Source organism: Phocoena sinus, chromosome 20 (assembly GCF_008692025.1).
Source record: "Phocoena sinus isolate mPhoSin1 chromosome 20, mPhoSin1.pri, whole genome shotgun sequence".
NCBI classification, from domain to species: Eukaryota; Metazoa; Chordata; class Mammalia; order Artiodactyla; family Phocoenidae; genus Phocoena; species Phocoena sinus.
This window is the reverse complement of record NC_045782.1, coordinates 37,227,106-37,253,756: the sequence shown is the minus strand read 5'-3', so window position 1 is coordinate 37,253,756 and position 26,651 is coordinate 37,227,106. Positions and strand designations below refer to the sequence as shown.

The following is a 26,651-nucleotide window of genomic DNA, read 5'->3' as shown; positions in this document are numbered from 1 at the left end:
AACAGAGACAAATATGATAATGAAATCATATATTCAGAAACACATGGAATTTGGCTGAGAAGTGAAGGAGAGAGAAAAACTGGTAACTAGAGAAACTGGCAGGAGCAAGTGAAGGATTTAAGAGTGATAAGAGAAATTTATAAATGTGTAGATTTATAGACCTCTTAATGTTGAAGTACCCCAGAGCTTAGCCCATGGTCTTTTTTATTTACCCTCGCTTCTTTGTGAACTCATCCACTATCATGTCTTTAAATATACATATATGCTGATGACTGCCACATTTATATCTCCCTCTTTCTGGAACTCCAGGCTAATATGTCCAACTTGCTATTTAAATCTCTTTTGGTTGTCTAACAGACATCTAACTCAACATATCCAAAACTGAACTCATACTCTTACCCCCAAACCTGTTCCTCCCATAGCTTTCCCCATCTCAGTTGATGGCAATGCCATCTTCCACTTGCTCAGAACTAAAGCCTTGGAAACATTTTCTTCTCTTTCTTTTGCACCCCACATTTTGTTGGCTCTACCTCCAAAACATATCCAGAATCTGATCACATCACATTACTTCTATTGCTACCTCTTTAGTCTAAACCACCATCATTTCTCTCCTGAGTTACTGCAAGAGCTTCCCAATAGATCACCTTATTGTATCTTTGTGTTCCCTCCCACAGCCTAGTCTCAAATAGAGTGATCCTTCTGACACATTAGTCAGATCATGTCCCTCCTCTGCTTATGACTCATTGTTTTCCTATTTCAGTCTGTAAATGTCAAAGTCCATAGCAGTGTACAAAGCTCTAATGATCCAATTCCATTACTTCTGACCTTCTGTCCTACTACTCTTTCCTTCACTTACTCTGTCCAGTCACTCCTGGCTTCCTTGCTGGTCCTCACATTGTTCAGGCACAATCCCACCTTAGGGTCTTTCAATGGTTGATGACTCTATCTGGACTGCTCTTCCCTAGACAGTCATATTGCTAGCTCCCTCACCTTAAAAATCTTTGCACTAATGTCAACTTCTTCCATGAAGCCCACACTGATCATTCTATTTTGAAATGCAATCTGCCTCTCCTCCCACTTCCAGATCCCTCTTACTTTTTTCTACTTTTGTTTTCATAGTACTTATCACCATCTAACATACTATATACTGCAATTACTACGTCTATGGCTTAGTATCTAATATCCACCTTCACCAACACCCTGGCTGAATGTAAGCTCCACAGGGCATGAATGTTGATCTGTTTTGTTCTCTCATGTAGTCTAGCGTATGCCCAGAACAGGATCTGGCATAAAGTAGTCGTTTAATAAATATTTGAATGAATATATCGACAGAAAGAAGTCCGAAGAATGGGAGAAGCTGAAGCAGTGAAAAGAGTAATGAATAAAGATATCTAAAATACAGATGGGTATGAGACCAAGCACACACATATGGAATTATCTGTAGCGCTATAATGGTACTTCTCAGTTATATCACAACCTAACGAAACCGTTTCGAACTCTTTCCCTCTAGCCCCCGACGCCGTGTGTTCTTTGGAGGCCCCTATACAGCACAGACCGTTTAATCATTTCTGAACCTCTAGCGTCCATCGAAGTCCCTGGCACATACTTATTGCTCAGAGAGGTTTTCCGATAAATTAAACCAATCTTTCTGTGTCCCAAACAACTACTTTCGAGTTCGTATTCGGCGTACTGGGTACGACGGACTCCCTGCAGCCCTCAACCACTCCTCCGCCCACTTCACAGCGAGAGTTCTACGCTATGTCCAGGATTTGTGACGTAATAAGACCGCGCCCTGGGGAAGAGAAGCGGATTGAACAAACACAGGGTCACGTGACCACGTTGGGCGGGGCCTTGGAGTTGAGAGCTCCGTGGCCTTCATTCCTACTTCCTTTTTGTCACTTTCCGGCGTTCAAGATGTCGAAGCGAGGTAATTTTTGGCTTTGGGAGATCCTTCGCCATCTGTCGCGAGGTGGCTGCTGGCCTCGCCGGGAACGGCGGCCATGGACAGCTGGGACGCTTTGCTCTGCTCCGGGCCGGAGAGGGAGGGGAGGGACACCGCGAGAGCACCGGGAGAGCCCCCGAAAGTGACGGGAGGGCCTGGAGGGTTGAGTTCACAGGATCTAGTCGTGATTCTTGGCTGAATCCCGCGGGTTCACTCCGCGCCTAGCGCTTCAGTAATGGGGTTGGAGTTGGACTGGCTTAATCCCCAGAGTGGGCGACTTGTGCGGTCTCCCGCCTTGTAGGAAGAACTACGTGGTGCAAAAGTTGGATCGAGAATTGAGTCGTCCTGGTCCCTTAATCTCAATGTAACGTGCTAAGAGTGAGGAATTGGCTATTTGCCTTAAGAACTGGGTGGCACATGGGGAGGGGATAAGGAGTCCTAGAGAGAGCGAAACTACGGTGTACCGCTCGCCGAAGCACATGCGAATGAATATATAGCTTAAGAATGTGAAGGGACCTCTTCTGATTCCCTTCTTACTTACAGGACGTGGTGGGTCCTCTGGTGCGAAATTCCGGATTTCCTTGGGTCTTCCGGTTGGAGCCGTGATCAACTGTGCTGACAACACAGGTGAGACCTTCGGCTGCACTCTGCCAAACTGCCCCTTTTAAAAGCACTCAGTGGGCCTTTTGCTAATGACCCACTGAGCCGTCAAGAAAGGGAAGAGTGAAAACACCGCTTTTGGGTGAAGCGGCAGCATGTTGTGTTGTTTTGCTTCAATCGGTGGTGTGACAAGGTGTTCCACCTGGGGGAAGACTAACTTCTTGGGAGTGTGTGTGGAGGGGGAGGCCTTGGAGGTGTTGGAGAAATGCAGAACTGCCTAACAGGCTCTCAAAAAAACCTTTTTGTTGTTGTTTACTTCCTTGTATAGGAGCCAAAAATCTGTATATCATCTCTGTGAAGGGGATCAAGGGACGACTGAATAGACTTCCTGCTGCTGGTGTGGGTGACATGGTGATGGCCACAGTCAAGAAAGGCAAACCAGAGCTCAGAAAGAAGGGTCAGTAGAGAGACCAAATCCTCCTTTTGGTCTGTGGACAGTTGAAGGACTTCTCCCTCTGTTGGAAAATAGAACAGTAGTTTTACCATTCTCAGGGCCTCTTAAAGCTTGATTTTCTTTGAGAGGCAGTGTGAGTTAATCTGCAGTTGAAGTTCTATTCTTGCTGTCTTAAAAGACCGTTCTTTTATTTTTATTGGCATATAGTTGCTTTATTTACAATGTTGTGTTAGTTTCTACTGCACAGCAAAGTGAATCAGCTATACGTATACATATATCCCCTCTTTTTTGGATTTCCTTCCAATTTAGGTCACCGCAGAGCATTGAGTGGAGTTCCCTGTGCTGTACAGTTCATTAGTTATTCTCATTAGTTATCTATTTTTCACATAGTATTGATAGTATATGTATGTCAATCCCCATCTCCCAATTCATCCACCACCACCACCCCACCCCCAGTTAAGTTCTTAGTTGGCTTCCATCGTAAGCTAGGGGCTTTTCATATTTACCCTGCCATTTCCCCCAGCAAGTTCAGCCGATAGTTAACAGACCACCTCACATATTTATACCTATAGAAACAAAAGCTCTGTCCTTCTGGGATTTACAGTCCATCCACGTAGTTCTTTCCCCAGCTCTCCTTTTAGTTCTTGGTTTTTTTGTTCCAACTTAAATCCTTTCCTTTGTGCCTCAGATTTTTGCTGTGCCCCCTACTAGGGTTGTCTCTTCTATGAGAGCAGGTCTTTAATTAATTGCTGACTCCTTGGCTACAAATGAACATGGTGGTACCAGGTGAGATCACAGCCTTAAGACTTAAGTCACCTCAGGCAAGTTTCCTTTTCAGGAACTACTAATTTGAAAAGGAATAATTATACATAGATGAGATTAACTCAGGGTTGTGACTTGTCAAAAGTTTGGCATGGTTGCTTCTAAATGTCTTCTGGTAGAAACTAAAATAGGGAGCTGCTCATTGCTTAATCGTGGACAACCCCCAAAAGTTTTCCTACTAGATGTGTGGGTTAGAGGGGGGCCTCAGACACTTCTGACTTGACTGACTTCAGAGCTTCTGATACTCAGTGTACTTGAGTTTCCAGCTCCTGAACTTTTCTCCTGTGCCTGCTTAGTTTGTCTCTGGCCTGGGATGTTTTGCTTTTCCTGAGAAGTCCTCTTAATGTGCAGTACACGTGTGACAGGTCTCAGCCATGTATCACAGTTACTCTTTGAAGGTCTGTATCCTACTCTATCCCCAGGTGTTTAGCCTTTTGGTCAGAAATCTTACTTTGTTGACCTCTAATATTCACTTGGGGGCTTGGTAGGCAAGGCATAAGCATTGTGCTTAAGCATTGATAAATCAATGTGTTGATTGGGATCAGCATGCAACTAGACAGGCTTTCCTCTTAGAACACTTGCTGGGTCCGGTGTGTGGCCTGGGGAGCAGTCAGGGAAGGGCAGAACAATTGTCCATCACTGTGGGAGAGGTGGCAGCAGGGTGTGTGCTGTCTGTCTCAGTCAGTTGTGGGACAGACCAGAGGACACTCATGGTTTTAAAAATAGTTCTGACTTTCCAACTCTTAATTTTTTCTTTGGTCCTTGTTTCTTCTAAATGAATACAGTTGGCCCTTGAACAACGAGCAATGTGGGTTTGGACTGCATGCGTCCATTTACAGATTTTTTTTTTTCCCCCACAGTATATTACTGTACTACGCTATCTGAGATTGGTTGAATCAGTGGATGCAGAGGGTCAACTATAAGTTACACATGGATCTTAGACTGCACAGGGCTGGCGCCCCTAACCCTTCATTTTTCAAGGATCAGCTACATCTCCTGGCCTTAGACTTAATTATAACATACAGAAATGTGGAAAGGAGCAGGACTGGAAATCCAGAGTCCTGTATTCATGTGGCCTTATTTATTTGCTGGATGCATTTGTGAGAATTTAAATTGTTCTAAGTAGATGAGGGTCCAACAGAGGAGGGTCTCAGCCAATATTTGTCCCTCAGTGTGTTTCCCATTGATAAAAAACTCAGAGACCATCTATGTACATAGATAGTACTTGCTTCAAGGATAGCCAGGATCTCTGTCCTTAGAAGATCCTGCATTTCTAGTGTCTGATATTAAATATGGAAATGTAACTATTATCCCTACTTTACAAGAGGAAAACTTGAACTCCAGAAGATTAAGTAACTTGTTCAAGGTCTCCAGGCTACTGTCAGTCAGGATTTGAATCCATGTTTTCTTCTAAGTGCAGTAGATGCTTTGAATGTCTGGGAAAATGTTCACTTTAGGAGCAGGTAGCGTTTTTTGTTTGTTTGGTTTTTAAATTTTATTTTATTTTTATTTATTTATTTTTGGCTGTGTTTGGTCTTTGTCGCTGCGCGCAGGCTTTCTCTGGTTGCGGCGAGCGGGGGGGCTGCTCTTCGTTGCAGCGTGCGGGCTTCTCATTGTGGTGGCTTACCTTGTTGCGGAGCACGGGCTCTGGAGCGCATGGGCTCAGTAGTTGTGGCGCATGGGCTTAGTTGCTCCACGGCATGTGGGATCTTCCCGGACCAGAACCCATGTCGCCTACATTGGCAGGCGGATTCTTAACCACTGTACAACCAGGGAAGCCCTGGAGCAGGTAGGTTTTTAAAAGTTACTTATGACCCTGGAAAACATTTCCTCAAAAAGTTAAACCTAGAGTTAATTAAATAAGAAATAGAAGTTGAATTTCAGTTACCCAGCTCTTAGACCTCCAAGGGATGATCGTTTTTAATATTTTATGTCCTACTTTCCAATGTAAATGGGACCATTACCTTCCCGTAACCCATTTTTGCTTCACAAATGATTGTTTGCATATTAAAAAGTTACAGAAGTACATAATCATTTAAAATGGTTCTGTTCTGTGCATGTGTCCTGAGATATTTAGGTTAACTCCAGGTTTTGCTCTTAAAACAACATGTGCCCTGCAGTTAGAAAGGCATAAAGTGCTAATTCTTAGGTCAAGGTTTGTTCTTGGAAGTTTTGATATAAATTGGGATGGAATATTGCATAATGAGTTAATAGCTTGGCCTGTCCACTCATTCAGTGTGAGGAGGGTCCCATTCCCGATTCTATGGCATTAGGATCTTTTAAAAATTTATTTGGCTGTGCCCGGTCTTAATTGTGGCACATGGGATCTCTATTTGCGGCATGCAGGATCTAGGTCCCTGACCAGGGATCGAACCCAGTCCCCCTGCATTGGGAGCAAAGAGTCTTAACCACTGGACCACCTGGGAAGTCCTGACATTAGGATCTTAAATAGTACCCACCTCTTGGGTGAAGTGAGGAAAAGTATAGAAAGTGCTTAGCAAGTTTCCTGCTGGTGTGTTGCTAATCGTCCTCCCAAAGTACAGATTCACACCTGCAAGGAAATGCAGGCAGTTTGGACTTGAAATGAGTAAGGTCTTTCCTTAAGGGGTGATTGGTGTTTACACTGTCTTTCACACTTGATTTTAGGAAATGAAAAGCTAGTGAGTATACATTCTGTCCAAATGGGAAATGTTGGGGAGCTAGCCAAGGTGTAAATTGCTTTCTCGTGGTGGCACTGGAACTTGGCAGGTTAAATGACAGCTGCTTTTTTTTTCCCCCCTCTCAGTACATCCAGCAGTGGTAATTCGACAACGAAAGTCATACCGGAGAAAAGATGGTGTGTTTCTTTATTTTGAAGATAATGCAGGGGTCATAGTAAACAATAAAGGCGAGATGAAAGGTAATAAAGAATGCACATCATTGTTAGGCTTTTGAGATTGGATGATTTAACTTGAGTACAAGGAAAGGGCCCTTTGAGCTTACGTGTCACATCATTCTTTTATGCAGGTTCTGCCATCACAGGACCAGTTGCAAAGGAATGTGCAGACCTGTGGCCCAGGATTGCATCCAACGCTGGCAGCATTGCGTGATGCTTCGGTGCGTTTGTAAAAGAAAACAATGATAATAAAAATCATTTGCTCCGTGTCACTCTTCTTGACACCACCTAACCTTTACCCCCTCTGTAAAATAAAACTACCCAGTGCGGACTTTCTGTGGGCATGTGTAAAAAAAGATAAACAGTCATTGCACTTCTGTCAGCGTGCAGACTTTGGGGACTTTGCAATTTCTGCTGTAAAAACTTGAGTTTTTTAGTTCTTAAAATAAATTTCAGGTGGTAGATACTGCTTGGTGACAGGTTATCCCAGGTGACTGCCTTATAGTTAGAAAGGTATTTGAGATAAGGTAGCATATGGTCAGATCCTGAATACTCATGGAGTTCAAGGAGTGATGTGAGTAGGAACCAGGTATACGCGTATATATGTGCACTTCTGCAGTTAACAGGTTTCCTTTGGGTAAGTTGGCACATAAATGAGTTTATATTTATAAAACCTGCCGCATAATAATTGCTCTCATGGAAGATGACTAAGTTGTTAATATCTGCAGGTTTTCTGCTATCAAAAGTATTTTGAGGGCTTCCCTGGTGGCGCAGTGGTTGAGAGTCCGCCTGCCGATGCAGAGGACACGGGTTCATGCCCCGGTCCGGGAAGATCCCACATGCCGCAGAGCTGGGCCCGTGAGCCTGCGCGTCTGGAGCCTGTGCTCCGCAACGGGAGAGGCCACAGCAGTGAGAGGCCCGCGTACCGCCAAAAAAAAAAAAAAAAAGTATTTTGACACGATGGTCTTATATCTGCCAAACCCTAGCTTGAGAATAAAAGATGATAGAATGCCAGCACGACAGGCATGAGCCCTGGCAAATTCTGCCTGAAGGTATTGAGCATTGTAGCTTTTTTTTTTTTTCCAAGCCATGACAGTTGATTTAGGTGACATTCAGGGTCTGGGGAAAATGAGCACTCCAGTCTGGCCTAAAGATGTTGGAAGAGGATTTTTACACGGAAGTTTGTGTCCACGTATCTAGTATCTGGAAATTGTTTTATCTGTAAGATTGGGTACGATGAAAGGCTGAGGATTAGGGTGTATGTGAAGACCCTAGCACATAGTCACTTGGTGAGATGACTTCTCTTTTGTACTTGATTGATGTCCTTCAGATGTACCAGAACTAGAAAGCAGTGATGTAAATTTATTCATTTATTTTATTATTAATTTTTGGCTGCATTTGGGTCTTTGTTGCTGCACGCAGGCTCTCTCTAGTTGCGGGGAGCGGGGCCACTCCTTGTTGCAGTGCGCAGGCCTCTCACTGTGGCTTCTCTGGTTGCAGAGCTTGGGCTCTAGGCGTGTGGGCTTCAGTAGTTGTGGCTTGCGGGCTCCAGAGCACAGGTCCAGCAGCTATGGCGCACACGGCATGTGGGATCCCCCCGGACCAGGGCTCGAATCCATGTCCCCTGCATAGGCAGGTGGACTCCTAACCACTGCGCCACCAGGGAAGCTCGGCATCAAGACTTTTTAAAGCTCCCTAAGAGATTCTGAAGTGCCGCCAAGATTGAGGACCAGTCCTCTGTCTAGACTGAGTCAGTCTTGGTTTTAGGAATATTAAATTCCAAAGTCTGTAAAATAGACCGGTCTTCCTCCCCTCCCCCATCCTCCAGGCTGGTGAATTTCAAGTCTTTAATGTGACATGAAGCCCCCAGGTACTCCATTTAAAATGAATCTTTTTTTATCCCATTGCATAATATGAAATTTCTCACCTGCCTTCCTCAAATGTGAGGTGAGAGTTAGGCCTGTCATTTTTTCCCCTCGTCCTCTCAAGTCCTCTAATGTTCTTTCCAGGTTCTCTTCACGTTTTAATAGAATGGGCTCAAATTATGGACCTCCTATAATTTCAAATTTGATTGCTAGGAGCTCGCCTGTCATAGTGTAGAAAGATTAAATAGCTGAGTATTGAGATGCTGGGATTGGTGATTATTACGTGTAGGTATAATGCAATCTTTTTCTAATTAATATGCCTTTGTATTATATATAATATGTTAATTTTACTAGTATTATAATAATAACATAAAAGAATTCCTGGATTTATTGCTTCATCTGTAAAATGATAATAGCACCTCAGAGTTGGTGCGAGGAGCTGAAGAATTTGTATAAGCCACTTTGATATGTAAAGCATCCATATGAGTTTATTCAAGGGGGAAATTTAGGAAGTAAAAAATATAAAGGAAGGAAAAATCACTTGTAACAGCAATAACTAGGGAAGATCACCGTTCATGTTTTGCTGTATCCTCTCATATATACATAATATTAGAGGGAAGTATGGTACTTACTGTTTTATTGATAAGAATACAACTTTTACTGTTGGTTTTTTAAATTTTAACGGGAGGAGGAATAGCTGATGAAAAGAGTTGGGTGGGGAGGGGAGAAGTGCTTTAAGTGGGTTTACTGGAAATCAGGAGATCTGAATTCTGGTTCTGGATCTGCCACTAAATGGATTTAGGGAATATTCCAACATTCTGAGCTTCAACTTCCAGTTCTGTACAATGAGAGTTGGACGTAGATGCTCTCTGAGCTCTTTCTGATCCTTTGTGGGTACAAGCTTTTCAAGGGAACTGGGTTTGGGAAATAATATATAATAAAGTGGGAGGAGAGAACCTTGCTCTTAAAAGGAAAACGGAGCTGGGCCCGACTGCGTTAACACTGCGCACATTCAGTAATCCACCTTCTCTTCAATCTCTTTTTTTTGTTTGTTTTTTTGCGGTACGCGGGCCTCTCACTGCTGTGGCCCCTCCCGTTGCGGAGCACAGGCTCCGGACGCGCAGGCTCAGCGGCCATGGCTCACGGGCCCAGCCGCTCTGCGGCATGTGGGATCTTCCCGGACCGGGGTACGAACCCATGTCCCCTGCATCGGCAGGTGGACCCTCAACCACTGCGCCACCAGGGAAGCCCCTCTTCAATCTCTTGATTCCTCTTGCATGGTTCCCTCCTAGACATCCCTCACCTCTGAACCATTTAAGCAACTTCCCCTGCAGCCCCGAGAGCCTACCTCGTAGGATGGGGACAGTACGGTTTGTGTCACAGGGGTCTTTGACATAACGTAACAATGCGCAGGGGAGCCCCCACCTAGGACCCTCCGCTCCCTCTAGAAAAGTCCTCGGAGGCTGCGGTGGTTAGGATGGGGCACTTTTGCGCGTGTCCCCTGTGGCTGGAGAAGAGCTTCATCTTGGATGGAGTGGCGGTGAGCACCATGGCCCGCACCTATGAGCACTTGAGGCCTAAGCTCTGGTCGGCAATTCCACCCTACAACGCGCAGCAGGACTACCACGCCCGCCGGTACTTCCGGAGCCGCGTGGTTCCGCCCATCTTGCGGAAAACCGATCAGGTACAGGAGCGCCGTGGAGGACCCCACCGTTTGTGCCCGCAGAGCTTGGCCCTCGTGGCGGGGCCGACTTCCCAGATCCGGGCGTCTCATGGCAGCGCCGTCACCACCAGGGAGGCTCCCCGACTCGCACCCTCTCAGTTTTCTTAATGAAACCCGGGAACTGGCGGAGGCGGGAGACAGTTGAGCGCGAGCTCACTGAGCTCACAGAACCACTTTCCACGCCTGAACTTGAGAATGATTTCATTTTGGGTTTCTGCAAGCCTCTGCCAAACAAATGGGTTTCGTTGTCGTTTTTGGCATCACGGATCCACCCTTTGGGGTGACCTCCCGCCGCAAATTCTCAAAAAGCCCGACAATCGGTAAAAAGACAAAGAACTGCCTAAGCGAGGCGCCCTCGGTCCGGTGACGTCATAGTTCAAGAGGGCTCGCTCGCTGCCACCTTCTGTGAGCTGACTGGAAGGAAACCTCCCAAAGTTCTGCAGCCCTCGCTTCTCCCCAGGCCCTTTCCCTCGTGGATGTTGCCCCTCCCCCGCAGAGTACTTCCCCTGGATCAAAGATCCTGAGGCTATTATAGGCTCAGCTCCAATGTTTTTCAACACTTTTGCTTCCAATATTTGTGTCTATAATACATGTCAGTGACTTAGGGAGAGGAGGACTTAATGCGGGTTATTCTGTGAACAAATCTTGGGAGTTTTTGTGGTCCTGGGTGTTCGTGTGTGCACATGTGTGTTCAGTACATGCATATGGACACACACATCTGTGTGTGCCATGTTTGTGTGTGTTTGCTGTCTACTCATGTGATTTTTATAGCAGAAGGAGCCAGAATCTGGGGGAAAACTCGAGAGTTTAAAAGCTTGAAAAATAATATGGTGTACACACTTTTGAATTTTTCTATGTTCCATTTTGTAAGTATTCTTTAATCGTCACAGACACCATTTGTGGTAGGTATTATTTTCATTTAAATGAAGATCATGTTTATTGAAACTTTAATATACCAGGCCCTTTATTTGAAGGCCCTTTATATCTCACTTAAATTTCAAAGCAACCCGCCATTTTACTGATGAGGAAATTGAGGTCCAAAAAAGCTGTGTCATTGTCCTAAGGTCACACAGCTTGTTAGCGGTAGAGCTGGAATTAGAACCAGTCTCTCTGGTGTTAGACATTGAGCCCTTAACTGCCAAGCTACACTGCCTCTCCCTGAAAGGCAATAAGTCACTAAGTATATTTAATCTGTCTGGCCCTGTTACCCCTGGCTGTGACCTCTCCCTCCCTCCAACAAGCCCAGAGGCAGGGGTTGGACTGTGCATCTCTCTGCATCATGACTGATATAGTCTTCTGCATTTTCTCCCTCATTCTCAGGATCATGGCGGTACAGGAAGGGATGGCTGGATAGTGGATTATTTCCATATCTTCGGGCAAGGACAGAGATGCCTCAACAGGAGAAACTGGTCAGGGGCAGGCAAGTGCCACACCTCCCTTTCCAGTCTCACCATGGTCCCACCTAGGAAGAGTGGTGTGCATTCCATAGAGAGAGAAACTGGGCCATAAAGAGACCTGGCTGGGGGAAGAGACCCAGGGTCTAACTGCATCCTCTAGCTCTTCTTCTCATACATGAGCAGATGGTGTCACAGTGCTCCCTGTTAGTTATGGAGCATCCGCTGTATGTCAGGTGCTTTTTACCCTCAGAGTATCCCCAGGTTACAGCCAGGGAAATTGAGGTTTAGGGAGTTAAAATGATTTGCTAAGAAGGGCTGAGCTAGGGTTGGAATTCTACTCTTTCCAACGAAAGCCTGTGTTCTTCTCTCTGCTCCCAGAGCAGGCTGTGTCCTGCTCACTCTCTAGGCCCCATTTAGCAGCAACAGGAAAAGGGAGAGTTGAGACCTGTTTTTCTGGCAGGGTGAACCCTCCTCCCACCCCAACTCCACCACCCTTTGGCCACATTCTAGTCACATGTCCCCTGGCACCACTGGCCAAATTGAGCTCATCCATTTTCTCCAGCTGGGTCAGATGCAAGGGTGAAATTTTCTCAGTTCTCCTGGCAGCAAAGCAAGTTCAGCTAAGCCCAGAAATTTCTGGCCCTTCCCGTCCCAGCATGTACCATTCACGCTCCCCTGCATGCTATTCCTAGTATGAGGCTTGGTTTCCAGGATGCCATCTGTCTCCTCCATCTCAGCAGCCCTTGGCTTTTCAGGATTGAGGGTTCAGCTGGGATATGGGAGCACAGTGACTATACCTGGATTGGCCTCCTATACCAGCCCAACGGGAGTGGGGAAAGCAAGAGGGGGCTGAATACAGGTTCAGGCTTCTCTCTCTGTCCCGCAAGGGCATTCCCTCCAGCAGGTGACCGGACATGACAACTATAATGCCAACCTGAAAGCGACCCAGGGGTTCAATGGTCGGTTTGGCTATCGCCGGAACACCCCAGCCCTCCGCCAGCGCCCATCTGTCTTTGGAGAGGTCACCCAATTCCCTCTCTTCTAACAGCAGCTCTTCTCTTCACACTCCTCGACCTGAATTTCTGAGATGTGTATATGAACTCAGTGTTATTTTACATTAAAACTTCTGTGTGTGTGTCTCCAAGTGTGCCGTTTCTTCTTTGAGGCTGGTGGAGGGGGCAAGCTAGTTTCTCCAACCTCGGCTTCCCTACCCTATGGAGGAGGTGGAAGGAGAAAGGGCATCTCAGGCTGTGCCTTAAACTCCATGCAAACGGAGTGCCAGGCTTGAAAGGAGAGGCCTCAGGTCTCCCCTGCCGCTGCGATAAGGAGGAACGACACTACTTAAGCCCTCATCCAAGCTCTTCCCCAGGCATCGGGACGGCCCAGGTCAGAAGCTGGCTACTGTTTCCATCAAGAACGGAGCAGGCAGTGCGGCCACAGGGATTGGCGTTGGTTGCCCTGAGAAGGAGTTCCTGATTTTCCTGCGTCATCCCATCCGAAAGAACTGACATCCTCCTTCTCCTTCCCACCCTCAACTCATCAAGAGGCAGGGGACGACCAGAGTGTATCTGGGGCTGAGGATTCTGACACAGTAATACCGTGTATACGGAAGCTTTCTCTACTAATGCTATGTCAGCTTCCTTTTCAGCTAGTTTCCAAGTGCCCCACCCAGTTTATTTTTCAAGTGCCCCACCCAGTTTATTGGTGGCCAAGAGGAAAACCAGAGCAGATGATGGATAGAAAAGGAGGTGGAGGAGGTGGAGCTTTAGAATACAAAGCTTGCCGGAATTCCAGAGTGGGTGGAACCTGTTCGTATTGAATCACCATAAGTGGACAAGAAAGAGAGGCCCGTTAGACCGTGGGGTTATAGCTCAGAGATAGAGCGTTTGACTGCAAATCAAGAGGTCTCTGGTTCAATCCTGGTTGTCCCCTTCCTCCTTTATCCTTTTACTTCCATTAAGTGGAAGTGAGTAAATATTTCTTCACTCCCAGCCCCAGGGTCACTAGAGGAGGAAGACAAGAATTCTCAATGGATTCTTGTTCAGAATTACTAGTTACTCTCGCATTCTAAATGACCACTGAGAACAGATCCCTGGAGGACTCCGTTGGGCTTCAATTAAGACAAAGTCCATGAGGAAATTCCTAGTCTAAGATTAGATCTGAGCACGGTGAACACAATTTAGCAATATGATGTATGACAGAGTAAAGATAAAGACATTCGTACAACATGTATTGTTGAGAGCTTAGTACACGCAAGGCTGCAGTGAATTAAAAGATGAAAGAGGGCAGCTGTCCTCAGGGAGCTTTCAGTCTAGTGGAAGTTGACACATTCACACACAGCCATCAGAGGAAGAGCACTCTGTAGCTCATGAAAGAGATACCTTTTAAAAAGACCTATTCAGGGACTCTCCTGGTGGTTCAGTGGTTAAGGCTCAGTGCTTCCAATGCAGGGAGTGTGTGTTCAATCTCTAGTCGGGGAACTAAGATCCCACAGGTGCTGTGTGGCTAAGAAACTTTAAAAAAGACCTTACCCACTTTTTCTAGATATAATTTAGAGATCCAGCTCAGTCTTGTCCCTGGAAGTGTCCACTGCTTGTGCCAAGAACCCTAGGCACATATTCAGGGCAATACCTCAAGTTTGAAAATGCCAAGTGGAAGCATTTGATTGGCCGAGCCGTGGTCAGACATGCATGTCGTTTTCCTCCAGGACATTACCTCATTTTCTCATTTGTGTGTTTTTCTTTGTGCCTGTTGGTAATTTGAACTTCAACAGCCTCACAGTACAATTATCCACCTGTTCCAAACCTACCAAATTAATTTTTCAAGGCAGTCCTCCTGACACCCTCCATCCTTCTGTTTCAGGCTGTTTAGACCTGCCACCCAGTTTGGGGTGCCTTGGGAATTCCCATTCTGTCTCCTCTGTGTTGGATTCTCTCTGTTTCCTGGGCAATGTCTTCCTTTTTCTTAGTTTCCTTCTTTATATGGTGGAGAATAATCCGCAGGAGCTTCTTGAGAAAGAATATATGGGAGGCAAAATTCTTGAGTCCTGGCATGTCTGAAAATATTTTTATTTTACCCAAACACTTGAGAGATAGTTTGTCTGGGAATAAAATTATTGTTGAGATTTTTTTTTTCAGAAGTTTGAAAATCATTGTCTTCTAGCTTCTCTTGGTAGGTTTGATGTCATTCTTATTTCCATATGTGACCTGCTTCTCTCTGTAAAATCTTAGAATCTTTGTTCCTGATGTTCTGAAGTTTTTCAATGATGTACATGGTGATCCCTTTCAATCTAGAGATTCAAATCCTATCTTAAGTTTTATTTTTCTTTTATACTTTGTTCTCCATTGTTTGCTCATCTGGGGACTTACCTTTTCTCCCCTACTGTTCCTTTGTCTTTTTGTTCCCCCCTACTCTTCATTTGTCTTTTTGTTGTACTTTCTAGGAGATTTGCTCATTTGATCTTCCAACTTCTTTGTTAGCTTTTTTTTTCTTGTTTTTTGAGGTTCACGGGCCTCTCACCGCTGTGGCCTCTCCCGTTGCGGAGCACAGGCTCCGGACGCGCAGGCTCAGCAGCCATGGCTCACGGGCCCAGCCACTCCACAGCATGTGGGATCCTCCCGGACCGGGGCACGAACCCGCGTCTGCTGCACCGGCAGGCGGACTCTCAACCACTGCGCCACCAGGGAAGTCCTTTGTTAGCTTTTTGATTTCAGTTTTCTCATAGTTCCAACTGCTCCTTTGCTATTACATTCTGTTCTAGTTTTATGGATACAGGTTATTCTCTGGTTTCTTTAAAATTATGGTTCTTTCTGAAGTATTCTTCTCCAAGTACTGTCTGTTTTTCCTCAGTGTCCTTTTTGCTGCTGTTTCCTTTGATTTTAGATTCTTGTGTTGAGAGCATTCACCAAATAACTGGCACTCCATAGGGTAAAGGCCATTGGAAGCTCTGTATTCTTCAGTAGGCTTGCTGACTGATGGATTTCCTTGTGGGGAGTCCAACGGTGAGCCAGCCTTTTCATTTGGGAACTTGCAAATGTCTATATCTGCGGATCACCATGCCCCTATTCCTTGGGTCATTTAGTTTCTCCATAGAAAAATTCTGAGATCTCCTGCCTGGGGAGTAGAACAAGGAGGTGGAAGGGAATTAGTGACGCCATTTTTTAATAAGCAGACTTTCGCTTAATCCCTAAAGCCTTTCTGAAAGCCCTTGGCCACCCAGTTGGAAGTGGAGGGGTCTCACAGGTTCAGTCTCCCCAACAGATCTTTCACCCTTGGGACTGGGGATAGAGATTAAGGATCTTAACTGCTCCTTATATAGACTTTCACCAAAATTCCCTATTTGCAGCCCACCTGGCGGTGCCAAGTTCCCAGCTTTTCTGGGATTCCTCAAGTATCAGTCAGTTCTCTTCTCTGTTCCTCTCCACAGTTCTCACTCTTGGAAACCACCATTCCATTTTCTGTCTGTATGAATTTGACTACTGCAGTACCTCATATAAGTGCAATCACACCATGTATGTCTTTTGTGTCTGGTTTATTTTACTTAGCATAAAGTCTTCAAGATTCCTCCATGTTGTAGCAGGTGTCAGAATTTCATTCCTTTCTAAGGCCGCATTTTATATATATACAAACATATATATAAACACTTTGTTTATCCGTCAGTGGACACTTGCATTGCTTCCATCTTTTGCTCACTGTGTATAATGCTACCATGAACAGTATGAACAGAATATACAAATATCTGTTTGAGTGCCTACTTCAAATTCTTTGGAGTGTGTACTCAGAAACGGAATTGTTGATCATATGGTAATTCTATGTTTGATTTTTTGAGGAACTGCCATATACCCAGAGATATTTTAAAATTTGATGCCTAGTGGGACCCAGGTCTCCAGATTTGTTTATCTCCCAGGTCATTTTAATGTGCACTCAAGATGAATAACCACTGTCAGCGCCAATACTTAGGTTTCAGCTTCCTCTTCTCTGCTAAATCACACCCCCCACACTGCTTTCCACCTTCAAAAACTGTTTGACACAGCTCTTCTGTTCCCTCTCCAGTTCTCTTTGTCCTTGTCAAGTTATGTATGCTATTGTTTTAGAAGACTTTTGGGAGAGGATGGAGCTATTGATAAATACACATTCCATGTTTGTTTCTCTATGATAATTATTTTTATATGGATTTTAATGTGTGCATACATGTGGCCTATCTCTTGAGTTGGAATTCCTTAAGAGCGACTGCTTTGCTGTGCTTGCTCTTCCTTTACAGTGGCCAGGAAACAGTTTTCTTGCATTCTCCCATTCATTCATTCATTCATTTGTTCATGTAGCCACAGTACAGAACACCTACCACGTGCTGGGCGCACACCGTATGCTCCACATAGGATGGCAGTTTTTGGCCAAACAACAGATATAACTCTACCAACATACACATTTGGTCAAATGAAAGCTGTCTTCAGTTCCTTGCCCTTTTTGTTGTGTCTTTGTTTTGATAGACACATGCCCGGATGATATTTGAAGTTGCTTTCAACGCACTGAGCCACGTCCACCTTTTAACCCAAGTAATTAAAAGGTCACCTTTCTATTTATTTATTTTTTAATTAATTAATTTATTTTTTGGCTGCACTGGGTCTTCGTTGCTGTGCGCGGGCTTTCTCTAGTTGTGGCGAGCAGGGGCTGTATCAGTTGCAGGGTGCGGGCTTCTCATTTCGGTGGCTTGTTGCCAAGCACAAGCTCTAGGTGTGTGGGCTTAGTTGCTCCGTGGCATGTGGGATCTTCCCGGAACAGGGCTCGAACCTGTGTCCCCTGCACTGGCAGGCGGATTCTTAACCACTGCGCCACCAGGGGAGTCCCCCACCCTTTTAATTAAGTGTTGCAACACTTAACAGAATTTGGACTTATTACAGCAGGACTAGAATCTTTCATTATCCAGCAGGAGTCCCAACCTCAAGTCCTACTGTTCCCTTTGCAATCACTACACCTTTTCTGTCTCTTAGTAGTTTCCAGGAGACCTGGGGGCTTTGGGTCTAATTCTACCCAGTGTTGCTGAGAAGTTTTTGAGAAAGGTCAGCTGAAACTGCCTTCATTAGTTAATTAATCATCAAAGTGTGGAAGAAGGGACTTGCTGTCCCTTCCTTTTGCTCTCACAGGGCCCCAGCTGGGGAGAGAGTACTTCCTTACAGTATTCAGAAGGAATGTCTATTACTGGATGATGGCATTGTGCAGGTGGGGGTCAGAACTCTGTGGTGGAATAGTTCATCACAAGGCAGCTGGTCCCTATTTCAATTCAGTTTTCTTCCCCAGAAATTCCCCCCTCTATTTCTAAGAGAGAGTTTAAACCCAATTGGCATCATTTTTAGAAGCCTGTTTGTACATTGATAGCTGAAATGCTTTTATGTCCCTTCCTTTGCCACTTAGTAAGAATTGCTTAAGTGGATGGAGTACATGCCACACACTCGGTGCTGTACTTTGGCTTCACATCTTGTACCTTAGTCTGTCCCAAGGGTGGGATGGGTATGCAGGTACATGCAATTTGACAGCAGCTAGCCAACAGGTCACAAAAAACACTGAACCACAGAGTGAAAAAATGATTCCTTTTTCAATTCTTTTTTGTTCCTGAGTAACTTAAGGGAAAAGTTTTCTTTGGTGTCAACTGTCTAACACTTCTGAATCCTCTCTTTTTTTTAATCAAAGGGAGTAGATGTAACTATCTTGCTAGTGTTTTTTTTGTTTGTTTGTTTGTTTTGCGGTACGCGGGCCTTTCACCGCTGTGGCCTCTCCCACTGCGGAGCACTCCGGACGCGCAGGTCCAGCCGCTCTGTGGTATGTGGGATCCTCCCGGACCGGGGCACGAACCCGCGTTCCCTGCATCGGCAGACGGACTCCCAACCACAGCGCCACCAGTGTAGCCCGCTAGTGTTTTTTGTTTGTTTTTGCTGTGTCACGCAGCGGGCCCTGGGCAGTGAAAGCATGACGTCCTCACCACTGGACCGCCATGGAATTCCCTAACTAGTGTTTAATAATTTGTATTTGATTTTCCATTCTACTTATGGCAAGTGATATTGGTTTTCCTTTTTTAATGACAACTTTATTGATATAATTCGTATTTGATAAATTTACCTATCAAACATGTACAATTCAATTGTTTTTAGTATATTTACAGAGTTGTGAAATGGTCACCACAATCAATTGTAGAACACTTTCATCAACCCCAAAAGAAACCCCATACCCATTGGCAATCACTCCCCATTCCCTCCAACCTATCCATCTCTAGGCAACCACTGATCTACTTTTTGTCTCTATAGATTTGCCTGTTCTAGACATTTCATATACATTGAATCATATAACATGTGGTCTTTTGTGACTGGCTTCTTTCACTCAGCATACTGGTTTTCAAAGTTCATCCATGTTGTAGCATGTATCAGGACTTCACTCCTTTTTATGGCCATATAATATTCCATTGTGTGGATATACCACTTTTGTCTGGCCATTCATCAGTCGATGGATATTTGAGCTGTTTCCATGTGTTGGCTCTTATGCTGCTACCGTCAAAGAAAAACAATAGTTGATCTAAGAAGGAAATGGAAAATTTTATTCAAGTCAGATCGAGAATTATAACCCAGGAACAGCCTCTCAGAAAGCTCTGAGAAATGTTCTGCCCATTAGAGGTCAAAGCACAGTTATATATGGTTTTGACACTGAGGACTGTACATTAAATGACAGTTTACACAATCCAGGTCTACAGGTACAAAGCAAGTAGTGGGTGGGCCACGGGTCACAAGATTAAGAAGGAAGGTTATCTCCTAAGGAGTTGTGACCCTTGATGAGATTAAGAAGGAATGTTATCTCTAAAGAGATCTGGTTAATGCAGACGCACACTAAAGGGGAGGGGGAGGAGGCTCAAATGGGCAAAGACAAATTTTCTGCTTAAATTTTTCTTGCTATAAAATATGAGTTTTATTTCATCACTATGAATATTCATGTACAAGTTTTTGTATGGATATATGTTATCATTTAACCTACATATATACTGAGGAGTGGACTTGCTGGGTCATTTGGTAATGTTACTGAAAGTGGGGTCCGGCTGCTCACCGCTCAAAAGCCAATAAAGAGGCAAGGTTGGTGGAAAGGAAAATTTGCTTTATTTTGAAGGCTGGCAACCGGGGGGAGGGCAGACTCCTGTCCAAAGGCTGACTCCCCACCACTGACAATCAGTGGGCAAGAGCCTTTGTAGATGGAGGGAGGGGGCTACATGCAGAAAGCTCTGACAGTTATCTTAAAATTGGTCCTGCGGTGGTCTGACCAGCATCATCTTGATTGTTGTAAGTATAGTTAATCTTCAGTTCCAGGGTCAGTTTGTTCCCATTTCCTTGAAGCCAGTTCTCGGAATTGTAGCAGCTTATGTCATGGCTATAGTCTGGTCATCATGTAGTTAACTTCTCGGGGTGGGGGGGCGTTCAGTATCTACAAGACAGCTCACAGGACGTGGCTCAGAATATTATCCATAGTCCTTGACTATGTTTAATGACTAAACTATCTTATTTCTCTGATTAAACTTATTCTTTGGCTAAAGTTTTTTCACAGACAAAAGGCAGGCGGAGGTTATGGCAGGGAAGGACCACAGGGTCCTGCTCTGCTTCAGTAATTATGTTTAACCTTTTGAGGAACTGCTAGACTTTTTTCCAAAGGGTTGATTTTCTGTTAAAGTTTCTTTTTCAAATAAATTTAAGTAAATATCGACTCCGTATACAACAGCTACAAGAACTAATTAGTGGGGAATTCCCTGGCAGTCCAGTGGTTAGGACTCAGCACTTTCACTACCAGGGCCCAGGATTGATCCCTGGTGGGGGAATTAAATTCCATGAGCATGTGGTGCGGACAAAAGAAATAATAATAAAATAGCTTCACAGTGGTGATCGTTTTGAAATGTATAGAAATATTGAATCACTATACTGCACACCAGCAACTTACATAGTGTTGTAGGTCAATTATTCTTCAAAAACAGGGACTTCCCTGGTGGCGCAGTGGTTAAGAATCCACCTGCCAACGCAGGAGACACAGGTTTGAGCCCTGGTCCGGGAAGATCCCACATGCCGTGGAGCAACTAAGTCCATGCACCACAACTACTGAGCCTGCGCTCTAGAGCCCACAAGCCACAACTACTGAGCCCGTGTACCACAACTACTGAAGCCCGTGCACCTAGAGCCCGTGCTCTGCATCAAGAGAAGCCACTGCAATGAGAAACCTGCACACTGCAACGAAGAGTAGCCCCCGCTCGCCGCAACTAGAGAAAGCCCGTGCGCAGCAACAAAGACCCAATGCAGCCAAAAATAAATAAATAAATATTTTTAAAAAGCTGCTGGATTCTGAAAAATAATGTAGTTATTAAAAACAAACAAACTCATAAAGAAGGAGATCAAATTTGGGGTTACCACAGGTGGGGTGTGGGGAGAACTGGACAAAGGTAGTCAAAGGTACAATCTTCCCGTTATAAGATAAATAAGTCCTAGGGATGTAATGTACAACATGAGTAATATAATTAACACTGTTGTATATGAAATTTGTTAAAAGTGTAAATCCTAAGACTTCTCATCATAGGGAAAAATTCTTCTATTTCTTTTATTTTGTATCTATATAAGATGATGGATGTTTGCAAGAAAAGAATATAGGTGAAAGAATACATCCATGAGAAGGCAAATTCTGCTCAGGGAAGGAAGGATATAGAGACAAATACATCCAATAAATATTTGTTGTGTGTTTACTACATGCCTGCAGTGAGATCACACCCTAGTTGGGGAGACAGAAAATAAACAAATGCATAAATAATCCAATGTTAGGCTCTGATGTGGGCATAACCCAGGCAGAGGCATCCCCAAGCAAACAGCTGCATTTAGTGCTCAGCTACAGCAACAGAGAGGTGCCCATTCAAGTTCTGTTCCAGGTTTGGGAAGCATGCTTGGACCTACAGCCCCAACCCTGCTTCTTGAGCACTTAGGGGTGACATTTTGCCTTACCGAGCAGCTCTGTGTTGATTTCTTTCTGTGTGACTTTCGTTGATGCACACACAGAAAAGAGCACATATCAAGTGTGCAACTCAATGAACATCCCACCCCAAGCACACCTGGGTAACCAGCATGCAGCATCCCTCACCAGGTGCCCTTGCAGTCCCTCTGCCACTAACGGTTACCAGCGTCTTGACACGAACACCATAGATCTGTTTTGCATGGTTCTGAACTTTATGTAAGTGGAATTAACAGCACATGCTCAGTGCATACTCTCTGGTTCTTTAACTCAAGATTAGGTCTGTGAGGTATATTCATGTTGTTGTCTCTATCAGTGGTTTGTTTTTTTCATTGTCATCTTTCATTGTCTGACTCTCACAGTTTACTTACCCATTCTATTAATGGACATATGAGTCATTTCCACTATTCTCTCTCTCTTAAAATTTTATTGGAGTATAGTTGATTTACGATGTTGTATTCGTTTCAGATGTACAGCAAAGTGACTCAGTTTTATATATGTATATATATATTCATTCTTTTTTTGATTCTTTTCTTATATAGGTTATCACAGAATATTGAGTAGAGTTCCCTGTGCTATACAGTAGGTTCTTATTAGTTATCTATTTTATATATAGTAGTGTGTATATGTTAATCTCAATCTCCCAGTTTAACCCTTCCCCCACGTTTCCCCTTTAGTGTCCATAAGTCTGTTTTCAATATCTGTAAGTTTTCCACTATTCTTTTTTTTTTGGCCAAGCCACACCAAGTCCTAACCACTGGACTGCCAGGGAATTCCTTCGCTATTCTTTTAATAATTTTTTTTCTTGCTAAAAAAAGAATAAAAGTGAAAGAAAAAAAATCTATCAAAAATAAAATAGCGTCTCACACACACACACACACACACAAATACTGGGACTTCCCTGGTGGTCCAGTGGCCAAGACTGGGCTCCCAATGCAGCGGTCCCAGGTTCGATCCCTGGTCAAGGAACTAGATCCCACATGCACGCTGCAACCAAGAGCCTGCATGCCGCAACTAAAAGATCCCTCATGGACTTCCCTGGTGGCCAATGCAGGGCACACAGGTTCGAGCCCTGGTCCGGGAAGATCCCACATGCCGCAGAGCAAATAAGCCCGTGCACCACAGCTACTGAGCCTGCACACTAGAGCCCGCGAGCCACAACTACTGAGCCCAAGTGCCACAATTACGGAAGCCCGCGTGCCTAGAGTCAGTGCACCACAACAAAGAGTAGCCCCTGCTCGCCGGTACTAGAGGAAACCTGTGCGCAGCAACGAAGACCCAGTGCAGCCAAAAATAAATAAATTAAATAAACTAAAAAAAGAAGATCCCTCATGCCGCAGCGAAGATCCCACGTGCCGCAACCAAGACCCGGTGCAACCAAGTAAATATTTAAAAAATACTTAGGGGGGCTTCCCTGGTGGCGCAGTGGTTGAGAGTCCGCCTGCCGATGCAGGGGACACGGGTTCGTGCCCCGGTCTGGGAAGATCCCACATGCCGTGGAGCGGCTGGGCCCGTGAGCCATGGCCACTGAGCCTGCGCGTCCGGAGCCTGTGCTCCGCAGCGGGAGAGGCCACAACAGTTAGAGGCCCGAGTACCGCACAAAAACAAAACAACAACAACAAAAACTTAGGAATGAACTTAACAAAAGATGGGCAAGACCTCTATTCTGAAAATTACAAAACACTGCTGAAATTAAAGAACACTCAAATAAATAAAAGAATATACCATGTTCACATATAGAAGACTCAGCAATGATAGGGGATGTCAGTTCTCCAGACCCATAAAAACAGCACAATCCCAATCAAATTCCAGCATTTTTAAGTTGTCAAGCTGACTCTCAAATTTATACGGAAATACAAAACTCCTAGAATATCCAAAGTCATCTTCAAAGAAAGGAACAAAATTGAGCGACTTAACACTGCCTGCTCTCCATACTTTATATAAAGCTATGGTAATCAAGACAGATGGTACTGCCATAAGGATCGACAAATAGATCAGTGGTGGAGAATCGAAAGCCCAGAAATAGATCCCACTTATATGGTCATTTGATTTTTAACAAGGCACCAAAATAATTCAATGGGGATAAAAAGTCTTTTCAAAAATTGGTGCTAGAATAACTGGATATCCATATGGAAGAAGATGAATCTCATACCATACACAAAAATAAATTCCAAAAAGAGATGGCTCATCACTACCTAGGGTAGACCCAAAATGTAGGGATGTGAGCTAGTTAAGCCTAGAGTTGACTATGATTTCAGTGACATCCAGAAGTGTGTACTCTTCAAGGCTCTCTAGAATACAGGAAGTCTCCTTCTTAATAACCGCAACACCAGGCAAATGCTATGGGCTAATGACCCAGCCACAGAAAATGCAGATTGGCGAACTGGAGACTATTATTATGCTCTGTGACTCCTATTAAAAAGAAAAATTCAACTGAATAAATTTGAAGATCTAGTTGGTTTTATATAACTATTCATAAGGAGCTCTGAGGAGCTGTACAAAAATGGAAAACTTTTATAGGCGGAAGGGGGCAGAGCAAGGAAGTTATTCTAGCAAAGAATGGATTGTTTCAGGCAAGGTCACCTTTCTTTGGGGATAGTTGGGGGGGTCTATCAAGTAGATTACCTCACTAGTGTTGACCAGGTAATTCCAGATTGGTCACATTCCTGGGAGAAGCTGAAACTGCAGTTACGTTAGGTATTAAGTCTTGGTTTGCTGATGTGAGACTTAGCACAAGTGACTCCATTTGGGAGCCTGTTGTTTATTTTTTTAACACTCTCTAATAGTTTCCTAAGCAGTGTGGCTTGTTTTTGAGTGGCATGTCAATACCTTCCTGGTTGTATGTGGCCTCTTTCCACTGGAGTTGTGAGCATTGATGCTTGCAACCCCAGGCTGAACACATTTTTATGATGTCCCCCTGTTTAAATGACCTTGTCCTGTGTAATAAATAAATGATTGTCTCCAAAAAAATTAATTCTAGAAGGATCATAGACCTAAAGATGTTAAAGGAAAACATAGGAAAATATCTCTCTGACTTTAGGCTAGGCAAAGGTTTCTTAGTGCATGACTAGGAGTCTCTCCATGAGCAAACTTAGGCATGCACGCTCTTCTGAGTTCTCTCAAAACTAAGCCTTGACTTTTGGACTTCCGTGTTCCTCTCTGCATTGTCCAATTTTAGCAAAAATCTTGCGAAGTCAGTTTAGTTAGAATCAGAATCCCCCCTCCACCATATCTGACCTGGTCCTTCATCCCCCATCATCCTGCAGGTGATGTGTGATCATTCTGGCCTGCCTTTAGTTTGGTTTAGCCAGAATTCTATCCCTGCCCCTGATGTTTTTTCTTAGTGATTTTCCATCCACTAACCCCTGCGCTGCTGCTTGGCTGTAAATTCCCACTTGTCCGTGTTTCATTCAGAGTCGAGCCCAATCTCTTTCCCACTACAAGACCCCATTGCAGTGGTCCCTATTGGCTCTAATCTTAAATAACATTATTCTTTAACAAGTGTCATGAATAATTTTTCCTTTACCAAGAGGACACAAGAAGCGTAAAAGAAAATATTGATAAAGTAGACTTCATCAAAATTTAAAGTGTCTGCCTATCAAAAGAAAATGAATGGGCAAGTCTAGACTAGGAGAAATTATGTGCAAAATATATATCTGACAAAGAACTAGTGTCCAGCATGTGTAAAGAACTCTTACTACCTGAAAGTAAAAAGATTGTAAGCAATCCAATTAAGAAATAGAGAAAAGATTTGAAGAGACATTTCACAAATGAGGAGATACAAATAAATGGCCAATAAACCCAAGAAAAAATATTTAATATCATTAGTTACCAGAAAAATGCAAATTAAACTCACATTGTGACACTCCACATGTATCAGAATGTCTAAAATTAAAAAGACTGACAATACCAGATACCAACTCTCAAGCAAATTGGTGGGAATATAAAATGGTATATACCATTTGGGGAAAAGGTCTGGCAGTTGCATAAAATAAAATATATTGACCTACCTCTCAGCAATCCCATTCTTAGGATTTTACTCAAGATAAATGAAAACATATGCTCACAAAAGACCTAGACAGAAACATTCATAGCAGGAATTCTCTGGTTGTCCAGTGGTTAGGACTCTGGACTCTCACTGCCAAGGGCCTGGGTTTGATCCCTGGTCGGGGAACTAGATCCCTCATGCATGCCACAACTAAGGAGTCCACATGCCGCAACTAAAGATCCTGCATGCCACAACTAAGACCCGGCACAGCCAAAATAAATAAATAAATATTTTCTAAGAAAAAGTGGTTGCCTGTTGTGGGGAGGGACAAAGATTAACTGGGAAGGGGAATGAGGGATGATGTCAATGTTCCATTTCTTGCTGGAAGTTTGGGTTACACAGAGTTAGTGAACATACACCTAAGATTTATGCATTTCACTTAATGTAACTTTAACATAAACACTGTAAAAACTGAATATCTAATTATAGTTAATGATATGCATGCTGAAGTATTTAGGAGGAAGTGTACTCTTTGTCTGCAACTTACTTCAAAATGTACTAAAAGGGACTTCCCTGGTGGCGTAGTGGTTAAGAATCCACCTGCCAATGCAGGGGACATGGGTTTGAGCCCTGGTCCGGGAAGATCCCACATGCCGCGGAGCAACTAAGCCCGTGTGCCACAACTACTAGGCCTGTGCTCTAAAGCCCACGAGCCACAACTACTGAAGCCCACGCGCCACAACTACTGAAGCCCGCCCGCCTAGAGCCCGTGCTCCACAACAAGAGAAGCCACCGCAATGAGAAGCCCGTGCACCGCAAAGAAGAGTAGCCCCCGCTTGCTGCAACTAGAGAAAGCCCACGCGCAGCAACGAAGACCCAACGTGGCCAAATATAAATTAATAAAATAAATAAATTTTTAAAAAATGTACTTGGGCTTCCCTGGTGGCGCAGTGGTTGAGAGTCCGCCTGCCTAT

At 44.3% G+C, this 26,651-nt stretch overlaps 2 protein-coding genes and 1 non-coding gene across 3 annotated transcripts; all 3 read left to right on the top strand.

Moving 5' to 3' along the window:
- The first annotated feature begins 1,843 nt into the window (after nt 1-1,843).
- Nucleotides 1,844-7,024, top strand: RPL23 (ribosomal protein L23). Its single transcript, XM_032617405.1, has 5 exons — nt 1,844-1,927; nt 2,486-2,569; nt 2,871-2,999; nt 6,604-6,717; nt 6,825-7,024. The coding sequence occupies exons 1-5, from the start codon at nt 1,915-1,917 to the stop codon at nt 6,905-6,907; spliced, it is 423 nt and encodes a 140-aa protein (XP_032473296.1). The 5' UTR covers nt 1,844-1,914; the 3' UTR covers nt 6,908-7,024.
- LOC116746492 lies at nt 2,601-2,736 on the top strand. Its single transcript, XR_004347749.1, has one exon. It is a non-coding gene; the product is annotated as a small nucleolar RNA SNORA21 (small nucleolar RNA).
- Nucleotides 7,025-9,760: 2,736 nt separating the features above from the next.
- Nucleotides 9,761-12,817, top strand: C20H17orf98 (chromosome 20 C17orf98 homolog). Its single transcript, XM_032615085.1, has 3 exons — nt 9,761-10,242; nt 11,602-11,701; nt 12,566-12,817. Exons 1-3 carry the CDS (start codon nt 10,036-10,038, stop codon nt 12,721-12,723), a joined length of 465 nt encoding a protein of 154 aa, XP_032470976.1. The 5' UTR covers nt 9,761-10,035; the 3' UTR covers nt 12,724-12,817.
- The last annotated feature ends 13,834 nt before the right edge of the window (nt 12,818-26,651 follow it).